We start from the raw sequence: 24,256 nt of genomic DNA, 5'->3' as shown, positions 1-24,256 counted from the left end.
AGAGAAAATAACACCTTACATAGAGGCTCTCTTGAACTGTATTTGTGAAACACACTGTTTCACACAAGAACCTGCCTTGAGCAACAGAAGGAAAGAACACACACACACACACACACACAGACAGTGAATGATGTTGCTTCTCAACCCAACTGCCTGTCCCTTTTCATTTCATAATTTCCCATGATGGTGCAGAAAGCCAACACAACTGTGAGTCATGGGAAGCAAAGGAGTCACAAAGAAGCCCAATTCCACTCTTATTATCACTGCCTATGATTTCGGTCTGTAGCTGTAGCTCTGTAGTCCAAAGACAGAGCACACACCTTGCCAGGAACAAAGCCCTGACATCTCCAGTTATAACAAGATCGGGTAGCAGGTGATGAAAATGACCTCCACTTCAGACCCTGGAAAGCTGCTGCCAGATCAAGGGGTAAATGCTGAGATGTCGGGATGTCATATAAGGTGGAATCCTATGTTCTCTACTAATCATTGCAGAAAGGAGAACCTTTTGTTCAATAACATTTCTGGGCTGGATTCAATTAAATAGTTGCACTAGTGGTAGCAATAAGTCTTGCTAGCACAACAGGGTTTCCCCCCATCTTCCCCCATTTGCCTCTTAAAATTGGTTGATGGAGGGAATTAGGAGAACTCCCCCAAACTATGATGGAATCTATACACATAAGAAACGCTGTGAAAATGCTTTTTAAAAAACGTTTTGAAAAATGCATTGAATTTGGCATAACTCACTGTCGCCATCTAGTGTCACATTTGTATATTGCACTTTACAACACATTTAAAATGTTTTATTTGCAGCTGTGTAGCTGAGTCCTGAGGGGCTCATCTCCAGCGTCATAACTTTTATATGCCTGTTGTCTTTGTCCATGGAGTTTTCTTGGCAGGGATACTGGAGTGGCTTGCCAGTTCCTTCTCCAGGTGGATCACGTTTAGTCAAAACTCTCCACTATGACCTGTCCATCTTGGGTGGCCCTACATGGCATAGCTCATAGCTTCTCTGAGTTATTCAAGCCCCTTTGCCATGACAAGGCATTGATCCATGAAGGGGTATGTTGGAAAAGACCCTGATGTTGGGAAAGATTGAGGGCACTAGGAGAAGGGGACGACAGAGGATGAGATGGTTGGACAGTGTTCTCGAAGCTACGAACATGAGTCTGACCAAACTGCGGGAGGCAGTGGAAGACAGGAGTGCCTGGCGTGCTCTGGTCCATGGGGTCACGAAGAGTCGGACACGACTAAACAACTAAACAACAACAGCTGAGTCCTATATGCAGGGAGAGGAAAGGAGAACCAAGAGTATTACCTTTATATTGTAAACAGCTCTGTGGTCCTCAGATGAACGGTGGTATAAAATTTTAAATAATAATTCCATAAGGCAAGCAGAAATGCTTGCACTTGACAGAATGTTCATAACAGTTCAACATTGAATTCCTCATGTCTGCAGCTTCCCCCCAACCCATCCCGCATGTTTAAATTGTTGAATTTCCCCCTGCATTTCCTGGGTCTGTAAATGGAATGAAAAAGGCTACCTTAGGTGTACATTTGAGTTGGAAATTTATATCCTCTGCTCTCTGCCCCCACGCTAACAACATTCACAAGTATGGCCCTTCAAGTCTAACAGTTCTTCATTGGACAAACAACAACAGATAATAATAATAATAATAATAATAATAATAATAATAATGTATTTATTAGACTGGTTAGTCACTTGTTACTCAACAGTCTCCAAGTGACTTGCAGCATATGAAAAGCATAATTATAAATAATACCGTACCATAAAAACAAAACAAGCAAGCCACATAACAGCCACTGGGAGCTTGCCAGCACACTAATAACAAAACAACACAATCTCTGTCTATCAAATGCTTGGGGAAAGCCTTTTGCCATGGGCGGACTTTGGTCATCTTTGGTAATATTGCACCCTGAGCGAAGCCAAAATTTGGCACTCCCAAATGGATCTTCTCAATCGTGGATCTTCTCAATTTTGTGCCCCTTCAGCTTAGCGCCTTGTGTAGGGGAACTGCTCACACTGCCCTAAATCCGACACTGCTTTAACTAAAATGGAAAAGATGTCAACAAAGGTACCAGGCAACCCTCGCTAGGGAGTGCATCCCGCAGCTAAAAAAGCCACCTCCCTCATCACCACACTTTGAGCATCCCTCAGCGAAAGGGGCTGGAGAAGGGCCTCCAAAGAAGGTCTGATGGTCCACATCAATTCATAGTGGGAAAGGTGACCCAGAAGATACTGGGGTCCTGAGTGTTAAAGAGCTTTATAGTTCAAATCAGACATTTTGAGTTGGATTCGGAAGCATAATCGGCAGCCAGTGTAGTTGTAACAGAATTGGTATTATATGATGCCTGTCATCCATCGAGTATCCACATTCTGCTCATTGAAACTTCCAAACCGTTTTCAAAGGCAGCCCAGTGCAAAGGGCATTGCAATAGCCCAACCCTGAGGTTTCCAAAGCATAGATTGCTGTATCCTCTGGGCTGCCCACTACTGGCAGTGTGGCTTTTGGAAGGTCTCCCATAAGGCAATGTGGCCCTCAGGCTAGAAAGCTCCCCCACCCCCTGATGCATGTGAATTCTGATGCTGTTTGGTTGCATACAGGACAGAACCACGTGCCCCTTTAACATCAATGTGTAAGCAGAGCAATGTATCACTAGAATCAGCTCTCTGAGGATGCTCTCACAAAGCAAAGATAACCATCAACAAATATTCACACATACCCTGCTACACTATGAATCAATAAACAGCAGAGTTCGGCTGAAAAGCCAGCCCCTCAAGGGAAACAAAATTTGCCCTAATTGGCTGCAGGAGGCATGACTCAGCTCCCAAGATTGTACCTACTACTGCCGCTGCTGCAAAAATCACTGCAAAAACAACACAGAATGTTCAGTGTTGGGACTTGAACATAGCTTTTCTTTGCACAAGGAAGGAACTAAGAATAGGCTGGTCCTTGTGACTCTTTCTTAATCATTTTCTGGGATGCTTCCACTGTATAACTTTTGGCACTATATAAGAAACATGAGTAACCAGAATGATATTTATGGAATGAGCAGAAAATCTTATAAGAAAGCATCCCTGTAACATAGCCACACTACTAAATAGGAAACTAAATAGCTCGGTAGAACATGAGTCTCTTAATCTCAGGGTCACTGGTTCAAGCCCCACGTTGGGCAGAAAGATTCCTGCATTACAGGGGGTTGAACTAGATAATGCTCCCAACTCAGAAATTCTATGATTCTACTATTACTGCTAATGATTTTTAAATGCTCAAGCTGCTTCCATTAATTATATCAGTAATACTTGTTGTAACAATGCTGTAAGGTCAATATAATTACAGTGTCTCTGTATTGAAGATGGGACACTGAGGCTCAGATAGTGACATGTCTGAAGCTACAATCTTAAAAGATGCTGGATTTGATCCATACTAAGTTAAGTCACACACACTTTAGTCCTATTGAAATCAATGGGGTCATGACCAGGGTATGCATCCAGCACAAAATCTGCTGAATGGGGGCTATGAGCGTGGGGAGACCACAGCAATCCCAGGACAGTGTGTGTGGCCAGGTGAAAATGAGGCCCTAATCCTTTAATTGTTTCAAAATAAAAAAATTCCTTCAGTTGCACCTTAAAGACCAACTAAGTTTATATTTTGGTATGAGCTTTCGTGTGCATGCACACTTCTTCAGATACACTAGAAACAGAAGTGTCAGACCCTATATATATACAGAGGGTGGTGGGGGTGGGTGGGAATGGGTGATGGGCTGATGGGCTGATGGGAGTGGTAAACCTGTAGTGGTAAACCTTTAATTGTTTATTTGCTTATAGCATTTTTATCCTACCCTTCAGGGGAGAAAATGAAAACGCTTTGCGAATAGAGTCATACTTTGGAAGCCGAATGCCTTGAGATAGGAGAGGTGAACAGGTTCACCTCTCCTACCAGCCCATCACCCATTCCCACCCACCCCCACCCCCTGAATATAAATAAGGGTCTGGTTGATTCTGTTTCAGTGTATCTGACGAAGTGTGCATGCACACGAAAGCTCATACCAAAATAAAAACTTAGTTGGTCTTTAAGGTGCTACTGAAGGAATTTTTTTATTTTGCCTTGAGAGTTGAATGTTTTGGCTCCTGAATGCTGCAAACCTGGAAGTGAGTATTCTGGTTTGCAAACGTTATTTGGAAGTTGAACATCCAGCGTGGCTTCCACGGCTTCCGATTGCAATGCAGGAAGCTCCTGCAGCTAACCAGAAGCCGTGCCTTGATTGCCGAACATTTTCAGAAGTTGAACCGACTTCTGGAATGGATTCCGTTCGACAACCAAGGTTACGACTGTATTGATGAACACATCCCTGCAACAATCTACAATGCACCACAGAAAAGGAAAAGGGATTTGGAGGGAGGAGGAGGAAGGAATAACCCAACTCAAGCTCTTGTTCTTAAATTCAGAGTTCTTAGAATGATCAGCCAGAACTGCAAGATTTCAAGGAGAAAAGGGAGCCAAAAGTTTCTGGCCTTTCATCAGAGCTGACCGAGAGTCCCTGCATTGCCACTTCTCTCTCCTAACAGCCTGGTGGAATAGTTGCTGGTAGATGATAGATGAGGGAGGAGCCTGATGGGTTTGCAGTTTGTTCCGCAAGCTCAGATTCACTCTTTGACACATTAAATTTGCAGAAACCCTGCCCTCGTTTTCAACTGGCCTCCCTAATTCTGATGGCTGCTTTGAGAACCCCTCCACCCTCAAAAAAAGAAAGAAAAAAGAAAGCGGTATGAAGGGAAGAGCATTTAGAAGTAGAAGCTACTAGATCAAGAACGAATGTCTGGTTTTAGCACACAAAGGACCAGACAGTGGTGCTTAAGCCAAGCACCATAATTGCATACACCCAGGTGGAATGTGCAGTCTCACGTGGCTGAGTGTGAGGCAGCTGTAATGAGAGAGTGGCCGGACTGGTTTGTACAAGTCAACAGAGCTGTTCATTTCCTGGTATGGGGGCAGCTCTGATTGACACAACGCAATAATGTGGGTCTTTTGATAAGGTTGGTTTCATGAAGATCAAAGGAGCAGAGTTCACAAAAGAGATGCAGTGGGTAAGATGCCATTTCTTATAGGTGCCAGGAGGACTGGGCTTTGTAAGGTGGAGGTAATAGTGTTGTTGTTTCTACCTTAAAACCAAAGTTGCAATATTTTGTGCTTTCCTGAACTATGCTTTATAAAATCTTCATTTAAGCTACTTTATACTTTTTTTTCCTGCCAGTGCAGAAAAAAAAGTACAAAAGCACATGAGGATTGTCACATGTCACAATCACAGAAGTGTTTACTGTATGTTACAGCTTAGAGTTGTGTGGATTTTTGTTTTTACAACCAAGCAGGAAATAAGTTTTATGGAATAAATAAATGTCTACATGGCATGCATCTACAATAGATTTTGGGAAACGGTTAATCCATTTTCTATGCTTTCAAATGCCTCTTGTGACATCGTCACCAAACTCGGCACAGAGGTTTCCTGAGGTGGAGTGGCAGGTTTCATCCATGTTTGGATCCAGGTCAAAATCAGGTGGTGGACCAAAATGTGACTTCGGTAGGACTTCACCTGTCTTTTGGCATAGGTTTGGCTGCTTTTTGAGACATCAGTATCAAACTTGGCACAAGGGTTTCCAAGGTGGGGGGGGTCTTCATTGATGTTTGGGTACCAAGCATGGTTTTGAATCAAGATGGTGGACCCAAATGTGTCTTTGGTGTGACTTTACCCAATTTTGGGTGTAACTGGTCCAAACTCACCAATTACAGTGGTACCGCTGCTTACAAACTTAATTTGTTCCGGAGGTCTGTTCTGAAGCTGAAACCGTTCTTATCCTGAGGTGCGCTTTCACTAATGGAGACTCCTGCTGCGCATGCACCTCTGGTGTGTGATTTCCATTCGCATCCTGGGGCAAAATTCACAACCAGGAGCAGCTACTTAGCGGATCTCGTAACCTGAAATGTTTGTAACCAGAAGCATTCGTAACCAGAGGTACCACTGTACACTATCTGTTTAAAAATCACATATATATTTTTTGCTTTCTAAACATTCCCAGGCCAAGTACTCCCCAATAATATGTTATAAAGCCACATTTCCCAATCTATGTACAGTACATGTAGGAAAATATCCACTGGTTCAATAACCATGGGTAGCAATCTGTGTGGGTTTATTTAATTATTCCTTACTTTATTATTACATTTATATTTCGCCTTTTCTTCCAGGAAGTCAAGTTGGCATACACAATTCTCTTTTCCCACCTCCATTTTATCCTCACACAAACCCTTTGATACTGGCAGACCCTGGGGTCTCAAATTTCAGCGGCACCCTGTGCAACACCAAAATCCAGCAACCCCGCCCCCCAACCTCTCATGCTCCATTCTAAATAGTAGTTGCAGCGACTCCTGCAGCGCCCCTCAGGCTCCGTGTCCCATGCGACTGAACTGGTTGCGCTCCCCTAAATCCACCTCTGTCTCTGAGGTAAGGTAAGGTAAAGGGACCCCTGACCATTAGGTCCAGTCGTGACCGACTCTGGGGTTGCGTGCTCATCTCGCATTATTGGCTGAGGGAGCCAGCGTATAGCTTCCAGGTCATGTGGCCAGCATGACAAAGCCACTTCTGGCGAACCAGAGCAGCACACGGAAACGCCATTTACCTTCCCGCTGTAGCGGTTCCTATTTATCTACTAGCATTTTGACATGCTTTCGAACTGCTAGGTTGGCAGGAGCTGGGACCGAGCAATGGGAGCTCACCCCATCACAGGGATTCGAACCGCTGACCTTCTGATCAGCAAGCCCTAGGCTCAGTGGTTTAACCCAGAGCGCCACCTGGGTCTCTGAGGTAGGTTAGGGCAAAAGACAATGACTGGCCAAGGTCACTCAGTTTCATGGCGGAATGGAAATTTGAGTGCTGGTCTCCAAGCTGGTAGTCCAATAACCTTCCCTTTATGACAGTGGTTTCCATGTAGGGAGAATGTGCTGTTATGATTGAGTCCGGCTTGCTGGTTCCCCACAGGCATCTGGTTGGCCATGGTGAGAACATTGGCTTGATCCAGCAAGCTCTTCTTGTGTTCTTAACTTAACTGAACTGGTACTGTAAGTTGCAGAGGGAATAATTCCGACACTGCAGGGAGCATCAGAAAGCCATTCCACACATTTTTTAAAAGAGGCAAACAGCCTCAACTAAACACTGCAAATCCAAGATGGACAATTGCTCTTTTTCACTCGCTCACATGAAGAGGCTCATTTCACTCTTGACAGTAGCTGTGTTCTCTGAGCATGTTACTAAGGGATGTGTGCTGGTGCATAAATCAAATGTAAAACTGTCTTGGACCAGCTAGGGGAGTGGATGACCTTAAGCCACCCCTGCTCATCAGGGCTATAAATCCACTCCAGGACGAGAGATGCTTCGCTTCAGGTGTTTTCGAGGTGAAGGTTCTCAAGGTGAGACGTTTCCTTCGGTCTCTTGGCAAAGAGTCTGGACATATTTCTGCCAGTTTGACTAATCCTTCATCTCACATGGATGTCTGCGGCCAAAATCAAGACAGGTGACACTCAGGATAAAGGAAGGTGAGCTGGGGGAGTGAGGAAACTTTGGTGGGTGAGAATGATTGCATGCTCCACAGCCTGTACACAAGTGGTGAACAGTGGAAGTTGGAATGTGATCTTGTAAACACTGCAAAGGCTGAACAAAGGAAGATAATAATCAACTCTCCCAGCACACCAGGTCTGAGACAACAAGGTTTATGAAGGAGTACAGACATGAAATGGATTTTATATTTATAAGAAATAACAAAGGTGCTGCTTGTGAGGAGGAAATAATGGCTTGCTGTAAAAATGGACAACAAGAAGTAAAGGATGAAATGCATATTAAAGAAGAGATGATGTGGCTACAGGATAAATTGATGGACATATGTTTGCAACAGGAGCAGGAAATCTATTTTTTTAAAAGAAATTGTATTAAAGTAATTTAGTTTGATTTGTAACAATTTGGAAAACTAATAAAAATAATTTGAAAAAAAGATAATGATTACATGCTAAAACAGTTACATTGATGATAATAATAATACTTTGCATTTATATAGCACGGGGGTTGCGAAGCCAGTGACCATCTAGAGATTGACTACAAATTCCATCATCCCCTGTCATTGGCCATTGATGGGAGATGTAGTCCAATAGCCAATAGCCTCTGATGAGCCAAAGATATAGCACCTGGGTCCAAGTGGTGGAATGACTTTTGTGTGAATGAGATCTTTCCCCCTGAAGTCTACATGCTGTGTCTGGAGGGGGATTTTTTTTTTAAAAAAAAAGTGACAGGGGAGGGGGTTTTTGAGAAGGGGGGTAGCATCCCCCAGTTTGCCAGTACTTGTGTTTCACTTGTTGTTTCACCTGTCTAGAAGTCTTTGACAACTCTGGCCCCCAATTCTCTAAGGGTGCAATGATTCAATGAGGGAGGAGGAACACATTTGGCATGCCAACCTTTCTCTTGTTCCTGCCAGGTTGGGCAAGAGGACAGGAAGCCTATTTAAGTTGGCCAGAAGCCTATAGGTGACGTGAAGGACACATGCCTCTCTCTTGCTGGGGCAAATGCCATGGAAAATGGTCGATTTTCAATTAGAAAAAGGACAGAGCAACAGCATCAGATTTTCATTCTTGCGATCTCTGGGCCATCTAGCCTGGCACAGAGTGTTGTGTAAAATGCCCAGCATGTCATTCTCAAGCGAGTGAACGAGATTTAGGACAGTTAAGGAGACATGGGCATAATTACTGGAAGGAATAGGAGTGGTGGCTTTCTAAAAAGAGCTTGGCACATATTGTCTCCCTCTGCCCCCAGGGTGCATGTGGCGTGCTGTACTGTCTTTCAGACTGGCTGGTTATGTGAAAGCTCCTATCCTGTGGATGGGATATTGGACAAGGGTTTAGATAAGATTCAGATTCCAGTGGTGCTTCAGATACTCTCTGCAGAAAACTCCATGGACTTAAGACCTGTAAGAGTGGCTAAGGATTTCTGTGAATTCTCAGCAAACGAGAATCCCCAGAATTATTTCGTGAAAGCTGTGTCAATTAAAATAGTATAGGAACCTCAAAGGCTGTAGTGTAGGTGTGTCCATAATGCCAAGAATTAGGTCAGGGATGGGGAACCTGTGGCTGGCTCTTCAGATGTTCTTTTGGATTTGAAAGTAGGCTTAAAAGAAAGAGCTTAGCCTTGCCGCCACCTTCCCAAATCCCCCTCCTGACACAGCAAGCAAGCTTCAGAAAAAAGCTTCCAATCCTGCAAAGACCACTCAGCTACTTAGACCCAAGTGCTGCATCAAGGATGTGGAACTTTTAAACCTCCAGATATTCATAGAACCATAGAGTTGTAGGGTTGGATGGGTCTCCGGGGGTCATGGACTACATCTCCCATCAGCCCCAGGCAGTGTGGTCAGTAGTCAGGGATGAAGGCGATTACAGTCCAACATTATCTACAGGAGGTGTGAGGAACGATTGGGCCCTCCAGATGTTGATGTTGCTTAACTACAATTCCCATCAGCCCTGGCCCTTGACCCTGCTTGTTAGGACTGGTGGGAGTGGGAGTTCAGCAACATCTGGAGGGCCAAAGGTTTCCCAGGTCTGATCTAGGGGCCCCCAGGTTCCCTGAACCAGGTATTTTATGTAGAGATTATCACCAGATCTTAGATTTTAGAGATTATTAGATTAAGCAGCCAATTACTTTTGTTAAATATATAACTAAATTAAATAGGTGCAATCGCTTAGATTTCTCAGATTGGAGTTTATTTGTGGGCTTGAGACGTGCACTGCCTTCCTGATTGCTTAGGGCCACACATGTGACCAGTCCAGGAATCACCACCCTTGCTCTAGTTTGGTTTTGCTTTCCCTCAGCCATGTTGTCTTCCCAACAACATGGTCTAGTTGGGGATACCCAAGGAAGGAGAAATCACAGATTGTGTGTGTGTGAGAGAGAGTGACACAGAAGCAACAGCCCATGGAAACAACGGCTGTGAAAAGTGCCACTGTTTGAGGGACTATTCCCTTCTGCTCTCTTGAAAACAGAGGTTGCTAACCTGTGGCTTCTCAGACTCAGTCAACATGGCCAATGGTCAAGTATGATTGGCGAGTTGCAGTTGAGCAGCATCTGGAGGCAGTAGAGGCTGGCGTACTGGGGAAAATGGGGCAATGCCCCACCAACCTCCATCTCTCCTCAGCCCTCACCTCCCTGCCATCTAACTTACAACCAGTGGAAAAGGTGGGACTACCTGCCAGCTTCCTTCTCCTCCTTAGTCTCAAAGTTTGCCTGGGAAGAAGATGGGGACAAAACTATAATTCCTTGGCTCTGCCTATCGCTGGCTCTGGTCCCACCTACAGTTGCCTCTGGCACTGGCTTTCTACCCTACCAATCCCTATGGGCACCAGTGCCCAGTGTCTGGAGGGCCACCCCTGCCTTGAAATACACAGGCTAGGTGCAATTGGAATTGTTTTCCAGCTTAATGCTGACTCGTATATCCAACAGCAAGTCTTTGAACCTTGCCTCCCTGCTTACCCAAACCTGAAACGACACCTCTGGAAATAGACGTGTGGCCCTTTCAGGTCCCAGGGAAGGGCTGTAGTTTAGTGGTAGAGCATCTACTTTGCATGCAGAAGGTCCCAGGTTCAAGTCCCACCATCTCCAGGTTGGGCTTTGAGGGGACCCTGTCCGACACCCTGGAGAGCTGCTGCCAGTCAGAATATTGAGCTACATAGATCAGTGTTGTGGCTCATTATAAGGCAGCTTCTGTGTTCCAATGTTCCTAAGCGACTCGTTGGGGTTGTGTCCTGGTTTGCTTTTAGAAAGCATCCAGACAGCTGCTCAGGGACCTTGGGAAGGGGTGTGGTATATAAATCGAATGAATGAAATGACACACCCAATCTCTTGCATTTGAACGTATATATGCCTGTGCCAGCAGGGCATTCTCATTTCATGTACATCTTCAGCTTCAAAGCAACCTGCTGAGAGGCAGCTTGAAGCCATCCATTTCTGATACTGAGACAAGAAGAAATCAAAGCAGGCACCTGTCTGCTTCAAAGCAGCCCAGAGGCGTCTTCCGTTCCTCTTCCACACTGCATCCGAGTGAGTGCGTTGGAATGAAAGTAAATGAGGTCTGAATAAGATTAATAGGGATTTAAATGAACTGTGCCCACCAGGATTTTTTTGGTCATGAGCTACTTATTACTGGGCCTCAGGGGATTGTTCCACCAGCACAGGAGCCCCACAAAGGCACATTGTTAACATAATCACTTTCACTCGAAGGGACAATAAATGTAGCTAGGTCATCATGAAGAGCTGCTGATTTGCAGTGATGTGTTGCAAAGGGAGGGTGGGGAAGGAGGAAAAAGAAGGTGGAAATCCCACCCCCACGCTACAATATGCAAATATGTTTTCTGTTAACACAACACAACCTACCTGTATTACTGAGAGGGAGAAAACGGGAGTCCTGGAGAGAGAATTCGCTGCACGAATCTGGGGCATTATCCTCTGGGAACCTCCAAAGTAGGCCTGGCAAAAATGAGTCGGAAGGAAAGCAGCAGCACAACTAAGCTCAAGGAGCATTTTAATTATTGCTCCCTCCTCTTGGAGAAGAATCATCCCATGAGAAAGGATTTTAATTAGGCTGTAATCCCAGCATAGCTGCCAAGTTATCCCTTTTTTAAAGGGATTTTCCCTTATGCTGAATAGGCTTCCTCGCGAGAAAAGGGAAAACTTGGCAGCTATGAATCCCAGACCCACTTACCTGAGAGTGAGCCCCATTGAACTTAATGGGACTTACTTCTGAGTAGGCATGTATATACAGTGGTGCCTCGCTTAACGAATTCCCTGCTTAACAAAATTTCCGCTTAACAAAAGGATTTTTCGAGCGGAGGTTGCCTCGCTAGACGAATTCGTTTTATGAAAAATTTGTCTAGCGAATCGCGGTTTCCCATAGGAATGCATTGAAATTCAATTAATGCGTTCCTATGGGCAAAAAAATAAAAAAATTCAATGCATTTCTATGGGATTCGCTAGACGAATTTTTCATTCTAAGAAAAGACCCGTGGAACGAATTAAATCCGTCTAGCGAGGCACCACTGTAGTCTTAATAGTCTCTTCAAAGATGGGAGTTAGGTACAACATGAAGATGGTAAATTCCAGCCCTCCAGCGTATTAGTGTTGGGGATTAAACTGAACCTGAGGCCCTTACCCAATACATTTTATGACGGCTCATGTATAATCATCCCAAGGAGCAGCTTTTTTACACCTCTAATTAAAATTTTGTCTTACCAGAGTCCATTGGATGTGATTTTTTTTCTTCTTTGCTGATTTGTACATGACTACATGACCTGGTATGTAGCCCTCTGGGCTATTGCCATGAAGAAAATTAAGGAGAAGGTATTTTAACAAAGATTACCAAAGATTGCTGTTAACTACACAGGACATTAGCTGACAGAACTATTTTGTTCTGGGCAGGAGTGGTGGTAATGAATGCTGGTGACATAATTAAAAAAACCTTTTCTTTTTTAAAACATTTCTACTGCTTGTATCATACATTTTGCAAAGGCCTTTTGCTAAAAAGCAATAAATATGGCTGTGTGTGCTTTGTGTGGAGAACTGGATTCAACAGAGCCTATGGGAACCTTCTACTATTGTTTCCATTATTAACTGTAGGGAGACAGAACTCCTAAAAAAAAGAAATGAAAAGAAAGAAAAGCCAATTCTAATTTCTATATAGATTATGCTAATTTTCTCAACTGTCATAGAAACTTCCAAGGGTAATGAAATGAGGAGACAATGGGGGAAATCTGCCATTCACCTGAATATTTCTTATCAGTCTTGCAGTATTTAGGCTGCAGGAGAGCTTATTATTACTAGAACATCAAAAAATATGCTGTAGTACTTATAGGCTACCAGGCATGGCCAAACTTGGCCCTCCAGCTGTTTTGGGACTACAATTCCCATCATCCCTGACCGCTGGTCCTGTTAGCTAGGGATGATGGGAGTTGTAGTCCCAAAACAGCTGGAGGGCCAAGTTTGGCCATGCCTGGGTTATTCAAAGAGAGATGGCTTTAAGGATACGTGTGATATGACCTCATTTAATAATGAAGAATGGTAAAACAGGCCACCCGCACTCATTACCCAGGAACAGCAACAGTGAGTGTTATTCACGTGAAGCTGCTACACAGGAATACTAAAAATACCAGAAAGCTACTGACCCATAACAGAGAACTGTCTTTTATAGCACCCAGGAAGGAACCTTTGGCAACTTATCTTTATGACACCAGCAGATGATCCATTTCAGTGAGACTAAAATTCTGATATTCATTTGTTACAAGTAGTCTTAGTTGCAGAACAGGTAATACTGGTGGTTCTAATATTCACAAAAACAAAGTCTTTCTGGAGAAGTTCAAGCAGGTTGTCACCCAATTCAGAAAAGCCCATACAAAAGAAAACACAGGTAGAAGAAACCAACCTTAATCTCTTTGGATGGGTAGCCAACTGAATTCTTAGTAACTCCCTACAGTGGAAGATGGAAATGGTTGTCTCTTCCCAGAGGGACGATAACTACAGAAGGTTTGTAGCCATCAAGTACATTACTGGCGAGAGAACCAAAACGTGGTCAAAAATATGAGGACAACATCTAACTGGACTTGTATCAACTGCACTTCAGAATGTTCATACAGTGGAACCTCGGTTCACGAACGTCTCCATTGATGAACAATTCGGAACCCGAACGCCGAAAATCCGGAAGTAATTGCTTCCATTTTTGAACGCACCTTGGAAGTCGAATGGCTTCCGCTGCGTGTCTTTCCATTTTCCCCCAATGGATTTTGCCGACCACCCATTGATCCTCAGTTTTCAAACGTTTCGGAAGTCGAACGGGCTTCTGGAACGGATTAGGTTCAAAACCCAAGGTTCCACTGTATGTCAATTTTGCTCTTTCAGGCTTTTCTCAGTGCTGAATCCAGAATGGAATTGACAACCACCCACATGCTCCAAGGTAGTTAGATCAGTCCCCAAGAACTTTGGTTAATACAGGATGAAAATATAATCCATGAAATGTCAGCTAAAATAATGACATTTTTAAAAGGATAAAGCAGCCCACTAGGTCTGTGTGCTCATAGACAAAGGAGGTATACAACAGTGAAGAGTACAGGGCATATTTTCTTCCAGGAGCCTATTCCCCACCTTCCTGCTCCCCCCCCCCATTCTACAGGTTGTTTGGAGGTCTGAGTCCTTTCCCCTAGAGCAGGGGTGTCAAACTCAAATTCATCGGGGGCCGCATCAGCAGTTTGGTCACCCTCAAAGGGCCGGTTGTATCTGTAGGACTATGTGTCCACTCTTTATTATCATAAATTATTGTCACTGCATTCAATTATTACTGTTTTTTATAATAATGTAAGTAATAACTAGCTCTGAAAGCAGAAACATAGTCAGAATAATGGCAAGTAGATATTCAAATGTACAATTATTGTACAATTTATTGAAAAATGATTTTTGGTAACTGCACTGGGTGGTGGAGGCTCGCTAGGGTTTCATGCAGGACCTTTGCAGAGCTACTAGTACCTGGAGATGCTGGGGTCCTTCTGCATGCAGGACAGATGTTCTGCCAGTGAGCCACCACCCTTCACCAAAGGGACTGGCTGAGGTTGACTCACTGGAGCTGCTCTCCTGGTTCCAGGGTTTAAGGGCCAGAAGTATAAAGCAGCATCCTATGTTTCTGAGGAGAGGGAGAGGGAGGGGAGGGGAGGGAGGGAGGGAGGGAGGAAGAAAAGAGGGAGTGGGAGGGAGAGAGGAAGGAAGGAAAGAGGGGAGAGAAAGAAGAGTAGGAAATAAGGAAGGGAATAAAGAAGGAAAGAAAAAGAAAGAGGGAGAGAAGATGGAAAGGGAGAAAGAAGGAAGGAAGTAGAGAGGGAAAGAAAGAATAAGAATGAGGGAGAGGAAGAAAGATGGGAAGGACGGAAGGAAGGAAGGAAGGAAGGAAGGAAGAAAAGAGGGAGCAGGAGAGGAAGGAAAGAGGGGAGAGAAGGAAAGAAAAAGAAAGAGGGAGAGAAGACAGAAAGGGATAAAGAAGGAAGGAAGTAGAGAGGGAAAGAAAGAATAAGAATGAGGGAGAGGAAGAAAGATGGGAAGGACGGAAGGAAGGAAGGAAGAAAAGAGGGAGCAGGAGGGAGAGAGGAAGGAAAGAGGGGAGAGAAAGAAGAGTAGGAAATAAGGAAGGGAATAAAGAAGGAAAGAAAAAGAAAGAGGGAGAGAAGACGGAAAGGGAGAAAGAAGGAAGGAAGTAGAGAGGGGAAGAAAGAATAAGAATGAGGGAGAGGAAGAAAGTTGGGAAGGACGGAAGGAAGAAAGGAAGAAAGGAAGGAATGAAGAAAGAAAGAAAGAAAGAAAGAAAGAAAGAAAGAAAGAAAGAAAGAAAGAAAGAAAGAAAGAAAGAAAAGAGGGAGCAGGAGGGAGAGAGGAAGGAAAGAGGTGAGAGAAAGAAGAGTAGGAAAGAAAGAATAAAGAAGGAAAGAAAAAGAAAGAGGGAGAGAAGACAGAGATAAAGAAGGAAGGAAGGAGAGGGAAAGAAAGAATAAGAACGAGAGAGAGGAAGGAAGAAAGGGAGGGGGGGTCGCCGCCTTGATTCAGCGCCAGAAAAGAGCGCGAAGTGACCCAGGGGCAAAAAGCATTTCCCCGGCCCCAGCTGTTTGTCGGCGCTTTGTTGGTGCGGCGCTTCAGCAGCAAGGTCCCACTGCTGGGTCCCGCTGGCTGGGGCACTCGGCGGGCCACATGAAGAGGTCTAGCGGGCCGGATTTGGCCCCCGGGCCTTGTGTTTGACACCCGTGCCCTAGAGTTTTTTTCCTAGGTTTGCCCAAGCAATCTTTTGTTTCTCGGTGGCTCCATTTTGGCTACACTGTCATCACAACTTGGTACGGCTATCAAAGGGAGTGACGAAGGCCATGTTACTTAACAGAACTGAAACCTGCACAATAGAGGAAATTTTAGAACTGCCCTACAGTTACCTCTACTGCGAGATTTCACTACTACTCATCATTCGTGGCATATGAGTTATAGTTCCCATTCATTCAGCCCACCTGAACCTAAAAAAGAGAGTGCTCAAATACATCTCAAAGCAGGGACGAGAGAGGTGACTTACTCATGTAATTAGGCACGAACAGTAGAGGGAAGACAGTTAATCTGGCTGTGAACAAATTATCCAAGGGAAGCTATATTCACAGGGAGATAATAGCAGCAGTCTTTTTTTAAAAAAAAGATGACATGAAAACACAACCATTAGGATATAAAATCAGGTATATTAAGCACATTAATGGCATACAAAATAATAAGCTGTAGCAGCTGATCCCTTTCATCAATGACACACAAAATGAGCTGTAGTCTTTTAGAAGTATGGAGAAAAGCATTTTGTGGGGCCAAACCCCATTTCACGGGACCTGGATTTCACATCTTGAGCATCACAAAGGAGATGAACTGCTCCCTCCAGACCCCAATAATTGCTAAGATCTTCCATGCTACGTAGATATGTCCAGTAAACCATACATGTATTTACAACAGATCAGATGAAACAATAATCTTCAAGCCATTTTATGAAATACTTCCTCTTGACCAGAAACAAGAATATGCATAGCTTCCCCAAAACTGTGTTACATTTAAGTTGTACTTCATCATTGTAGTCTTGAAGAAAGCTCAATGGTCGATAGTAACCCTGTCTTGAAAGTTTCATCATTCAGCTGTTTTACCGCTTCTTCTTGGTTTCTTTCTTAGGTTTCTTGCTCAACGATGCTGTGGCAGCTTTGGGTTTCTTTACCACTTCTGAACTTTTTGTCTCATAGTTTTCGGTGTCCTATTAAAAGTTTGTTAAGGGAAAAAAAGTCAAGAGAGATTTTGTTCATAGGGTGACAGCATAATAAAAGCGCTATGAGCCCCTCTTGTATTATTTATTGGTATATCCCAAGGCTGTCATGGTGGGAAAGAAAGTGGGAGAGAGCCGTTTAAAAAAAATCTAATATGCATTCAGTTGCTAAATCACTAGATGCTTTACTTTTACATTACTTAAGTAAGAAATGCAAAAAATTGCTTATATAGACTGATGCTATGCATATTTTTTCGGAAGCAGAATCACATACTGAGCAATTATTTCCAAGAAAGCATATGTAGGGTTGCAGGCTCAGAGAATGCAGGGTGGCAACAAGAGGGACTTCTTGGTGGTGACTCTTCAATTTATAGAACACTCTCTCTGAACAGGGTCACTTGCCTCCTATTTTACTGTCCTTTCGACTCCAGTCAAATATTTTCTTGTTCTCCCAGGTCTTTTAAGATTTTAATGTTGTTTCTACGCCTCTAATTTTAGTCTCTGTTTAATCTGATCACAATTAGTTTTAACCTACATTTGGAGTTGTTAATGTGATTGTGCTGATGCTCATACCTGTTTTTTCTCTCTTGTTGAATGGCCGCATGCTTTTGAATGTTTTGCATTTTGTATGTTTTAATATTTTATATTGAATTGCATGTCCCTTGGAGGATCATCACATGAGGCAACAGAAATATCTAACAAGCAACTACTAAATAGAGCTGTATAGAGGGGGGGAACCCCCTTTATTTTCAGAATAGGAGTGCTTGCTCCTCAGCTGTTTAAATTGAGTGAGTAGGAAAAAGAAAGAGCTGGGAAGGGTGAACTGCCAGCAGCCAGCCAAGGATGCAGAAAAAGAGAAGATAAAGACCATGCTAGCACTATAGGTTTTGAGGAAACTGGAGGAGGTGCTGCAAAAGGATGGAAATGGATGCTGCCCAGAGACAAAAAGATACACAGACACGGAGATGGGGTGCAGGGAGGCAAAAGCTATGGAAAAAAGAGGACTGCTGGTAGGCAATCTCTGGTTAAAAGTAGTATCTCAGCTAGGTGGATTTTGTTTTTTTGCACATGCCTGTAATAAACCAAAGTATCTTTTCTTTGCTATTTTGTCAATACAAGCATAACGGCACATGCCTAAAGGGCTTTCAGGTATAAATACAGGAGGGACAGCTGTGTTAGTTTATTGTAGCAAAAACTGGACTCTAGTCCGCAAACATTCATGCCATTATAAATATGTTCATATTTAAGGTGCTGCTGGACTCCATGTTGTTTATGTAAAAAAGGATCATTCCTGTATATACTGTAGATAACAGAGGGCAATAAAACATGTAGATTTGGGCTTGGCAAGTTCTTTGGCATGGTAAGTGAGCACAGATGTCCATCCTTAGGACTGCTCAATTCCGTAAGTTTCAATGCACAGGAATTTCAAAACTTTAGTAGAAAATACAAAACCTGGCTGTTCAGGTCACCAAAGCAAATAGATGCAAATGAACATTTAAATTGGAAAGGCAACTGTAGAGAGTAATTTCAGATTTATTCATCTCAAATTAAAATAAAGAACTGGAAAATTTGTTAACAACACATTTCACCCATTGATCAACTGTCTTGGTCGACTGGGAGAGACGATTGCAGAAAACATTTCTGCTGTGGGAACCAACATCTCATCCTCTTGTTAAGAAAAGAAGAAGAAAAGAATAGAGAAGAATCTCACAAACGCATGGGAACAGAGCCAGGCTCCTGGAAGAAACCACACACAGACTGCTTCCCCTCATTAACCAAGCTTTGGTTTAAATATGTTTTAGGCTTCTAGAGTGTCTCAAAATCCATGTGTGCCAACTGGGGAAAGGCCATAGAGAAATGGCACGAGAGATCTGTGGTAGCTTCCAGTTTCTAAGAAAGTGGTCCAAACAAGACAGGGGGAGGAGAACAGCTTGACAGTATCTTTATCAATGAGCTTGGCTTGAATCTTTCTCAAGTTACAGGGTTATTGCAATTCACACTCATGAGCCATTCCAAGAAAGGAGACTTGGCTTGCTTCCTAAGGGATGTGATTCACCCACAGGAAGCTGGCCAAAGGAGTTCAACCCTCTAGGGAAATGGGGAAGGAGGCATTTATTATTCAGGGACTCCCAAGTTCATTGCAACTGCAAGAAGATGACTGCTGCCTTCTAATCTTCAATCCAAAGAGTATTTTCAAAAGCTGATTCTCCTACATACGTATATGGAGGTTGCCTGGAATAGGAAACAGACTGGAGCAGGCAGAGATGGTGTCCTAAATAAGGAGCACCCTGCCTATTAGCCTGCCTATTAGCTTATTGTTCAGAATCAATATAATTTGAATCAGAAATTAATACAACAGTGTATTGCAGAGGGTACTATGTCTGGTTTTCCCCATAATGTACATTGCAATACAACCCTCATTCAAGTGATCCGATTATTCAATTCTCCAGCCATTTTAGGGAGGTACAACTCATTTATTAAATAATTTACTAACCATATTTAGGGAACGCATTGAAAACAATTGTGCAGTAAAACCAATTTTTGGAAATAATTAGGAAAACCCATTCGGCACATTCCCACTGTATAACAATCACTATACCACATTCACAGGCAAAGCCTTATGTCCGAACCCTTGATTGCATCACTAAGGCTGCAATGCTCTGGGCACTTCTCCTAAGAATGCACTCCACTGAAAATAGGGTTTAGTTCCAACAAACACAGGGAAAACTCTCAACAAGGAACCATAGCCTGGTCTCTAATGAGTGCGCTTCATCAATCCTTCTTTTTCTTTATTAAATTTATACGCTGCCTTTCCTCCCAAAGGAACCCACCTTCAGCTTTACAAACATGCTCAATGTATGTGTCAGTCATCAGGTGGTGCTGAGATTTTGCAGAATGTAAACTTCTAAGCTCTCCAAAGTGAAGAGTTTCCTCCCACGAAAGCAAGACAGAACATCAGAGTCCCCCACATAAGCCATTTAAGAAGCACAAAGAGCATGGGAAAACCCCTGCTGAATCAGACCAAAGGGCTGTAGATCAACATTTGGCTCCATAGTGGCCAATTGGAAGCCCACAAGCTGGCCATTAGCACAACAGCACCCTCTCGTGTTCCCCAGAAAATGGTATTCAAAAGTGTACTGCCTCTGATACTGGAGATATTGACTGTTGTGACACTATACACACAACTGCAGAGTTGGAAGGGACCCTGTCCTGAGGATCACCTAGTCCAGCCCCCTGCAAAGCAGGAATATGCAGCTGGCCCATACGGGGATCAAACCTGCAACCTTGGCATTATCAGCACGACACTCTAACCAACTCAGCTACCCACTGCATCTAGAAGATGTAATAGCTGGTGATCCTCAAGGCTTCCTTGTGCACCACATAAGCTCTGTTAGATGCTCCAATAATCTCAGCTTTTGTTCTCAAATCATTCCAGCCTGCACAGTTTTAGAGACTAGTTTGAATACTTGATGGCAAAAGTGTCCTTTTTCATCCTAAAATGTGTAGTATAGGAAAAAACTGCTGAATCCTTTCAGGTCAACCCACAGATTTCTCCCAACTCCAGAACATTTTGTGATGCAGACCTACAGGAGCATGTATGAATCAGTCAGGTGTTCTGCTGATGCAGCAATATATACAGGTAGCTAAACTGGAGGTGCATCATTTGGGTGTGCATGGGGTAGGCCTGGATGACAGAAAAAAAGAGGTGATTCCTGTGTGAAAGCTGTGTGGCTCGGGGCACATATTTCAATCACTTTGTAGACACTTCTCTTGCCATTTTATATGTTGTTTTGCTGTGAGGAAAGCTCTCTAGGCCAAAGACAGAGAGGATAAATGTGGGCTGATGTGTCTGTGAAGTACTGGAATGTTGATTTTTAGGCTACCTACAGAAGATGAAACAGCTCCCATCCAAGCCCTCCCCTCAAAAATAGTCCAAATGCTGCCACACATAGGGTCTACAGCTGGTTTTCTGACATATTACCCTGCAAAGCAATACTATATCTACACTTATGAAACACCAGATGAAAGGCAGAAAAGATGAGTCATGCCAAAGAGGCACCATGGAAAAGGATGACCATCAGCAGACTGGAAAAAGAGGCATAAAATCTGTTTTGGGCAAAGGTTGCCAGTGGTAACAGATGCAGCTGTCACCAGACCCACAAACTTTACGTCCAATCTGGTTAGAATAACTATATTCAAAGCCAGAATCTTCCATTTGCAGTTTTATCTATTAATTGAGTAGATCAGAGAATGATCAAGTAGTCACAATTACAGGACACCTGTTGGAGCTGCTGCTGCTGGATATTGCCCAGCTAGCACTTACCCACAATAGAGCCTTCTTGGCGATGGTTCCGTTTATAGAATTCCTTCCCTGGTAAGGTCTCTCTCTCTCTCTCTCTCTCTCTCTCTCTCTCTCTCTCTCTCTCTCTCTCTCTCACACACACACACACACACACACACACACACACACACACACATTAACATTCAGGAGGAGTTTTAAAATGTTCCTATTTACCTAGGCATTTGGTGGCTGAAAGATACAGTTCCTGGCAACCTTGAAATTATCAGATGTGAGAGTATGTGGTTGTTTTAAAATGTTTTTGGATGGTCTTAATGTTTTAAACCTTTATAAAAAATTAATTGTACAGTACTGTTTTATTACTTTTCTGCTTGCTGTCCTGGGATCCTTTGGAAGAAAGTACAGCATAGAAATTTAGTAAATAATAATAACACTCCAGAATACCATCAACATCAGCTGTGGATTGGGTAATCATCAACCAACTCAGTCAGGAATTTGTATTAATCTTCAATCTAACCATAAACCTTGTGAGCCTTATTACTGTTACCGGTATATTAAACTAGTCTTTCAATAACCTTTTAAAATCTTTTTTTAAAACCTAAAGAAAAGACAAGAGGCAAAAGGTAGCCATTTTCAACTATTCGAAGGGATGTCACAAAGATGGTGGAGAAAATTCGTTTTCTATTGCTCAAGAGGGTGGGAACAGAACCAATGGCTTCAAATGAAAAGGAAACTGGATTTAAACTAAATGCTAGTCTGATTTGAGCTGCCTGACAGTGAGACAATGAGCCTCAGAAAGTACTGACAATCCTTAATCAGATATTTTTAATCAGAGACTGGATGGACAAATAACAGGAGGCGATCTCAAAGGCCATTTGTCCTACTCCTTGCTGGTGAAGAAAATATGTTGCTATAGCATTCCCAATAGGTGGACCTCCATCCTCTGCTTAAAAAAAAAATCTTCCAAGGTAGTCTGTTTCAGTTGAAGAGCTCACACCATCAGGAAGTTTTTCTTAATGCTAAGCAGAAATCCCGAATTGTGTAATTTTAAGGATTTTTTTGTGATCTCCTTTCCTCTGGAGCAACATAAAAACAAATTTGCTCTACCATCTTGTGCAATACCCTTTCAAATATCTGAAGATGGCTTTCCAATAGCCTTTTAAACATACCCAACTCCTTCAACCTTTCCACATATGACATGACCTCCAGGCCCTCACCATCTTTGTCACCCTCCTCCTCTGGACACCTTCCAGTTTGTCAATATCCTTCTTAAATTACCAGGCTGCAGAACGAGCAATTTCACTTTTTCGCTCTGCAGATAAGAATGCCTTACCATTTTGTGTGTCTTTGGAATGGGAAGGATAATGGCCAGTACGCAGATGAGTTGGAAAATGGCACCAAAGAAGAGGCCATAGTGCAGGATGTTCTCCATGAACGTAGGCTCTGGGATTTCAGGGGGTGAGAAGTCCAGCTCAGCAGCCATGACACAAGTCCCCAAGTCCACCCTCAACAATTTCCGTGGCTGATTTTGCTACGAAAAGAACAAACACCATTTATTGTTATTTATTGTTTGTAAGCGGCTTTTGAGATTCATTTGAATGAAAAGCAGCCTAGGAATAAAATCAATCAATTTGAGAAGCTGCCGCCAGTTGGAGTAGAATATACTAGGCATGATGGGCAAAAAGCCTGACCTGATGTAAGACAGGACCTCTATGTTCCTGCGCGTGTTTCTCTGCTAGCGGGATAGTTTCATTTCAAGTTAAGCTAGTCTCAATTTATTAGCCCCACCAAAAAGGATGATTTTCATGTTCTGAGTAGAAAAATCTGTGCAACTTCCTTCCCACCCACTTCAAACGCTACATTTGTTTGCTATCAAAACTCCCAAGCTGAAAACCCCATTTTGGAAAACGCTCCCACTGATCCCATGAAGGGCTCCAAGGGAAGTATTTCTGATGCCTTGCCTTTGCCTCCTGGTGCAGCAGCACGTTTGCTACCACTGTCCTAAGCCCATTCCCCATTTCCAGAGGGTACATTTTTAAAAAGAAAGAACCTTGAACCAATAAAATAACATTTCATGACCTAATTCCCCTCTTTCAGCCTCTGTGAAAGAGCCAAACTAATTGCTAGTTATTCTGTGGACAGGGAAAGCCGCACTTTAAAGACAGGAAAGAGATAGGGATGGAAATTAATTAATTAATTAATTAATTAATTAATAATAATAATAATAATAATAATAATATAGCTCAGTGGGTTAGAGCTTGGTGCTGATAACGCTAAGGGTGCAGGTTCGATCCCTGTCTGGAACAACTACAATTTCCTGCATTGCAGAGGGTTGCACTGACTAGATGATCCTCAGGGTCCCTTTCCAACTCTACAATGCTAAGACACCTGAGGGCGATTTAATGCAAACGTAGCTTTGGTCCACGGTTTGCACGGAGCGGCATGCATCGCCTAAAAAAGCTTTTTGTTTTCTCCACCATCCCCTTTCACCGCAGGCATGGAGCTGGAAACCTCCCCCGCCCCCCCAATTCCCGCACAGAATTCTCCTAGGCGCCCCCAAAGGCGCCTTGCCCCACTCCTTCTGCCCCACTAAAGCGTATCCCTCACCTGCAGCCGAGCCTCAGCCCCCGGAAGTACTTCTGATCTCGCTAGGAAGCGCTTCCTGTTCCAGCGACCCCAGCAACCGCCGCCGGCGAGGCGTTGCCAAGGAGGCCGCGCCTCCTGTTCCACGGCTCAGGCTCGCTTCTCGACTGCGGAAAATTCTAGCTCCTTAGGGCCAAGAGCTTCTGAGTGCAACTTTCGGGAACTGCAGCGCCTTGACGTAAAAATGTTTAGACGTCAAACCTTAAGGGCAGTGGTTGCCTTTACCCCGGGGGTGTACTGCCCCGAAATCTATCTAGCGATGTGGAAATGTTTTAAATCTACAAACCGATCAATTAGCGAACCTAGAAGTGCAAAGATTGGTTTTCTATTTTCTATATTTGTCAGGTGATGTTTTTGTACCTGCGACATGCCCCTATCCAGAGGTTCGAGGTTTATCACAGCTGCGTCAATGCACA

At 43.4% G+C, this 24,256-nt stretch overlaps 1 protein-coding gene across 1 annotated transcript; it reads right to left on the bottom strand.

Annotated features, from left to right (window-relative positions):
• Positions 1–16,173: 16,173 nt before the first annotated feature.
• MANBAL (mannosidase beta like) lies at positions 16,174–23,858 on the bottom strand. Its single transcript, XM_035122281.2, has 3 exons — positions 23,805–23,858; positions 22,531–22,728; positions 16,174–16,888 (listed from the first exon to the last, which is right to left on the bottom strand). The coding sequence occupies exons 2-3, from the start codon at positions 22,678–22,680 to the stop codon at positions 16,781–16,783; spliced, it is 258 nt and encodes an 85-aa protein (XP_034978172.1). The 5' UTR covers positions 22,681–22,728; positions 23,805–23,858; the 3' UTR covers positions 16,174–16,780.
• Between the last annotated feature and the right edge of the window lie 398 nt (positions 23,859–24,256).

This window comes from Zootoca vivipara, chromosome 7 (genome assembly GCF_963506605.1).
Source record: "Zootoca vivipara chromosome 7, rZooViv1.1, whole genome shotgun sequence".
Classification (NCBI taxonomy): Eukaryota; Metazoa; Chordata; class Lepidosauria; order Squamata; family Lacertidae; genus Zootoca; species Zootoca vivipara.
The sequence above is the reverse complement of the archived record's forward strand: the minus strand, read 5'-3'. Positions and strand labels throughout refer to the sequence as shown.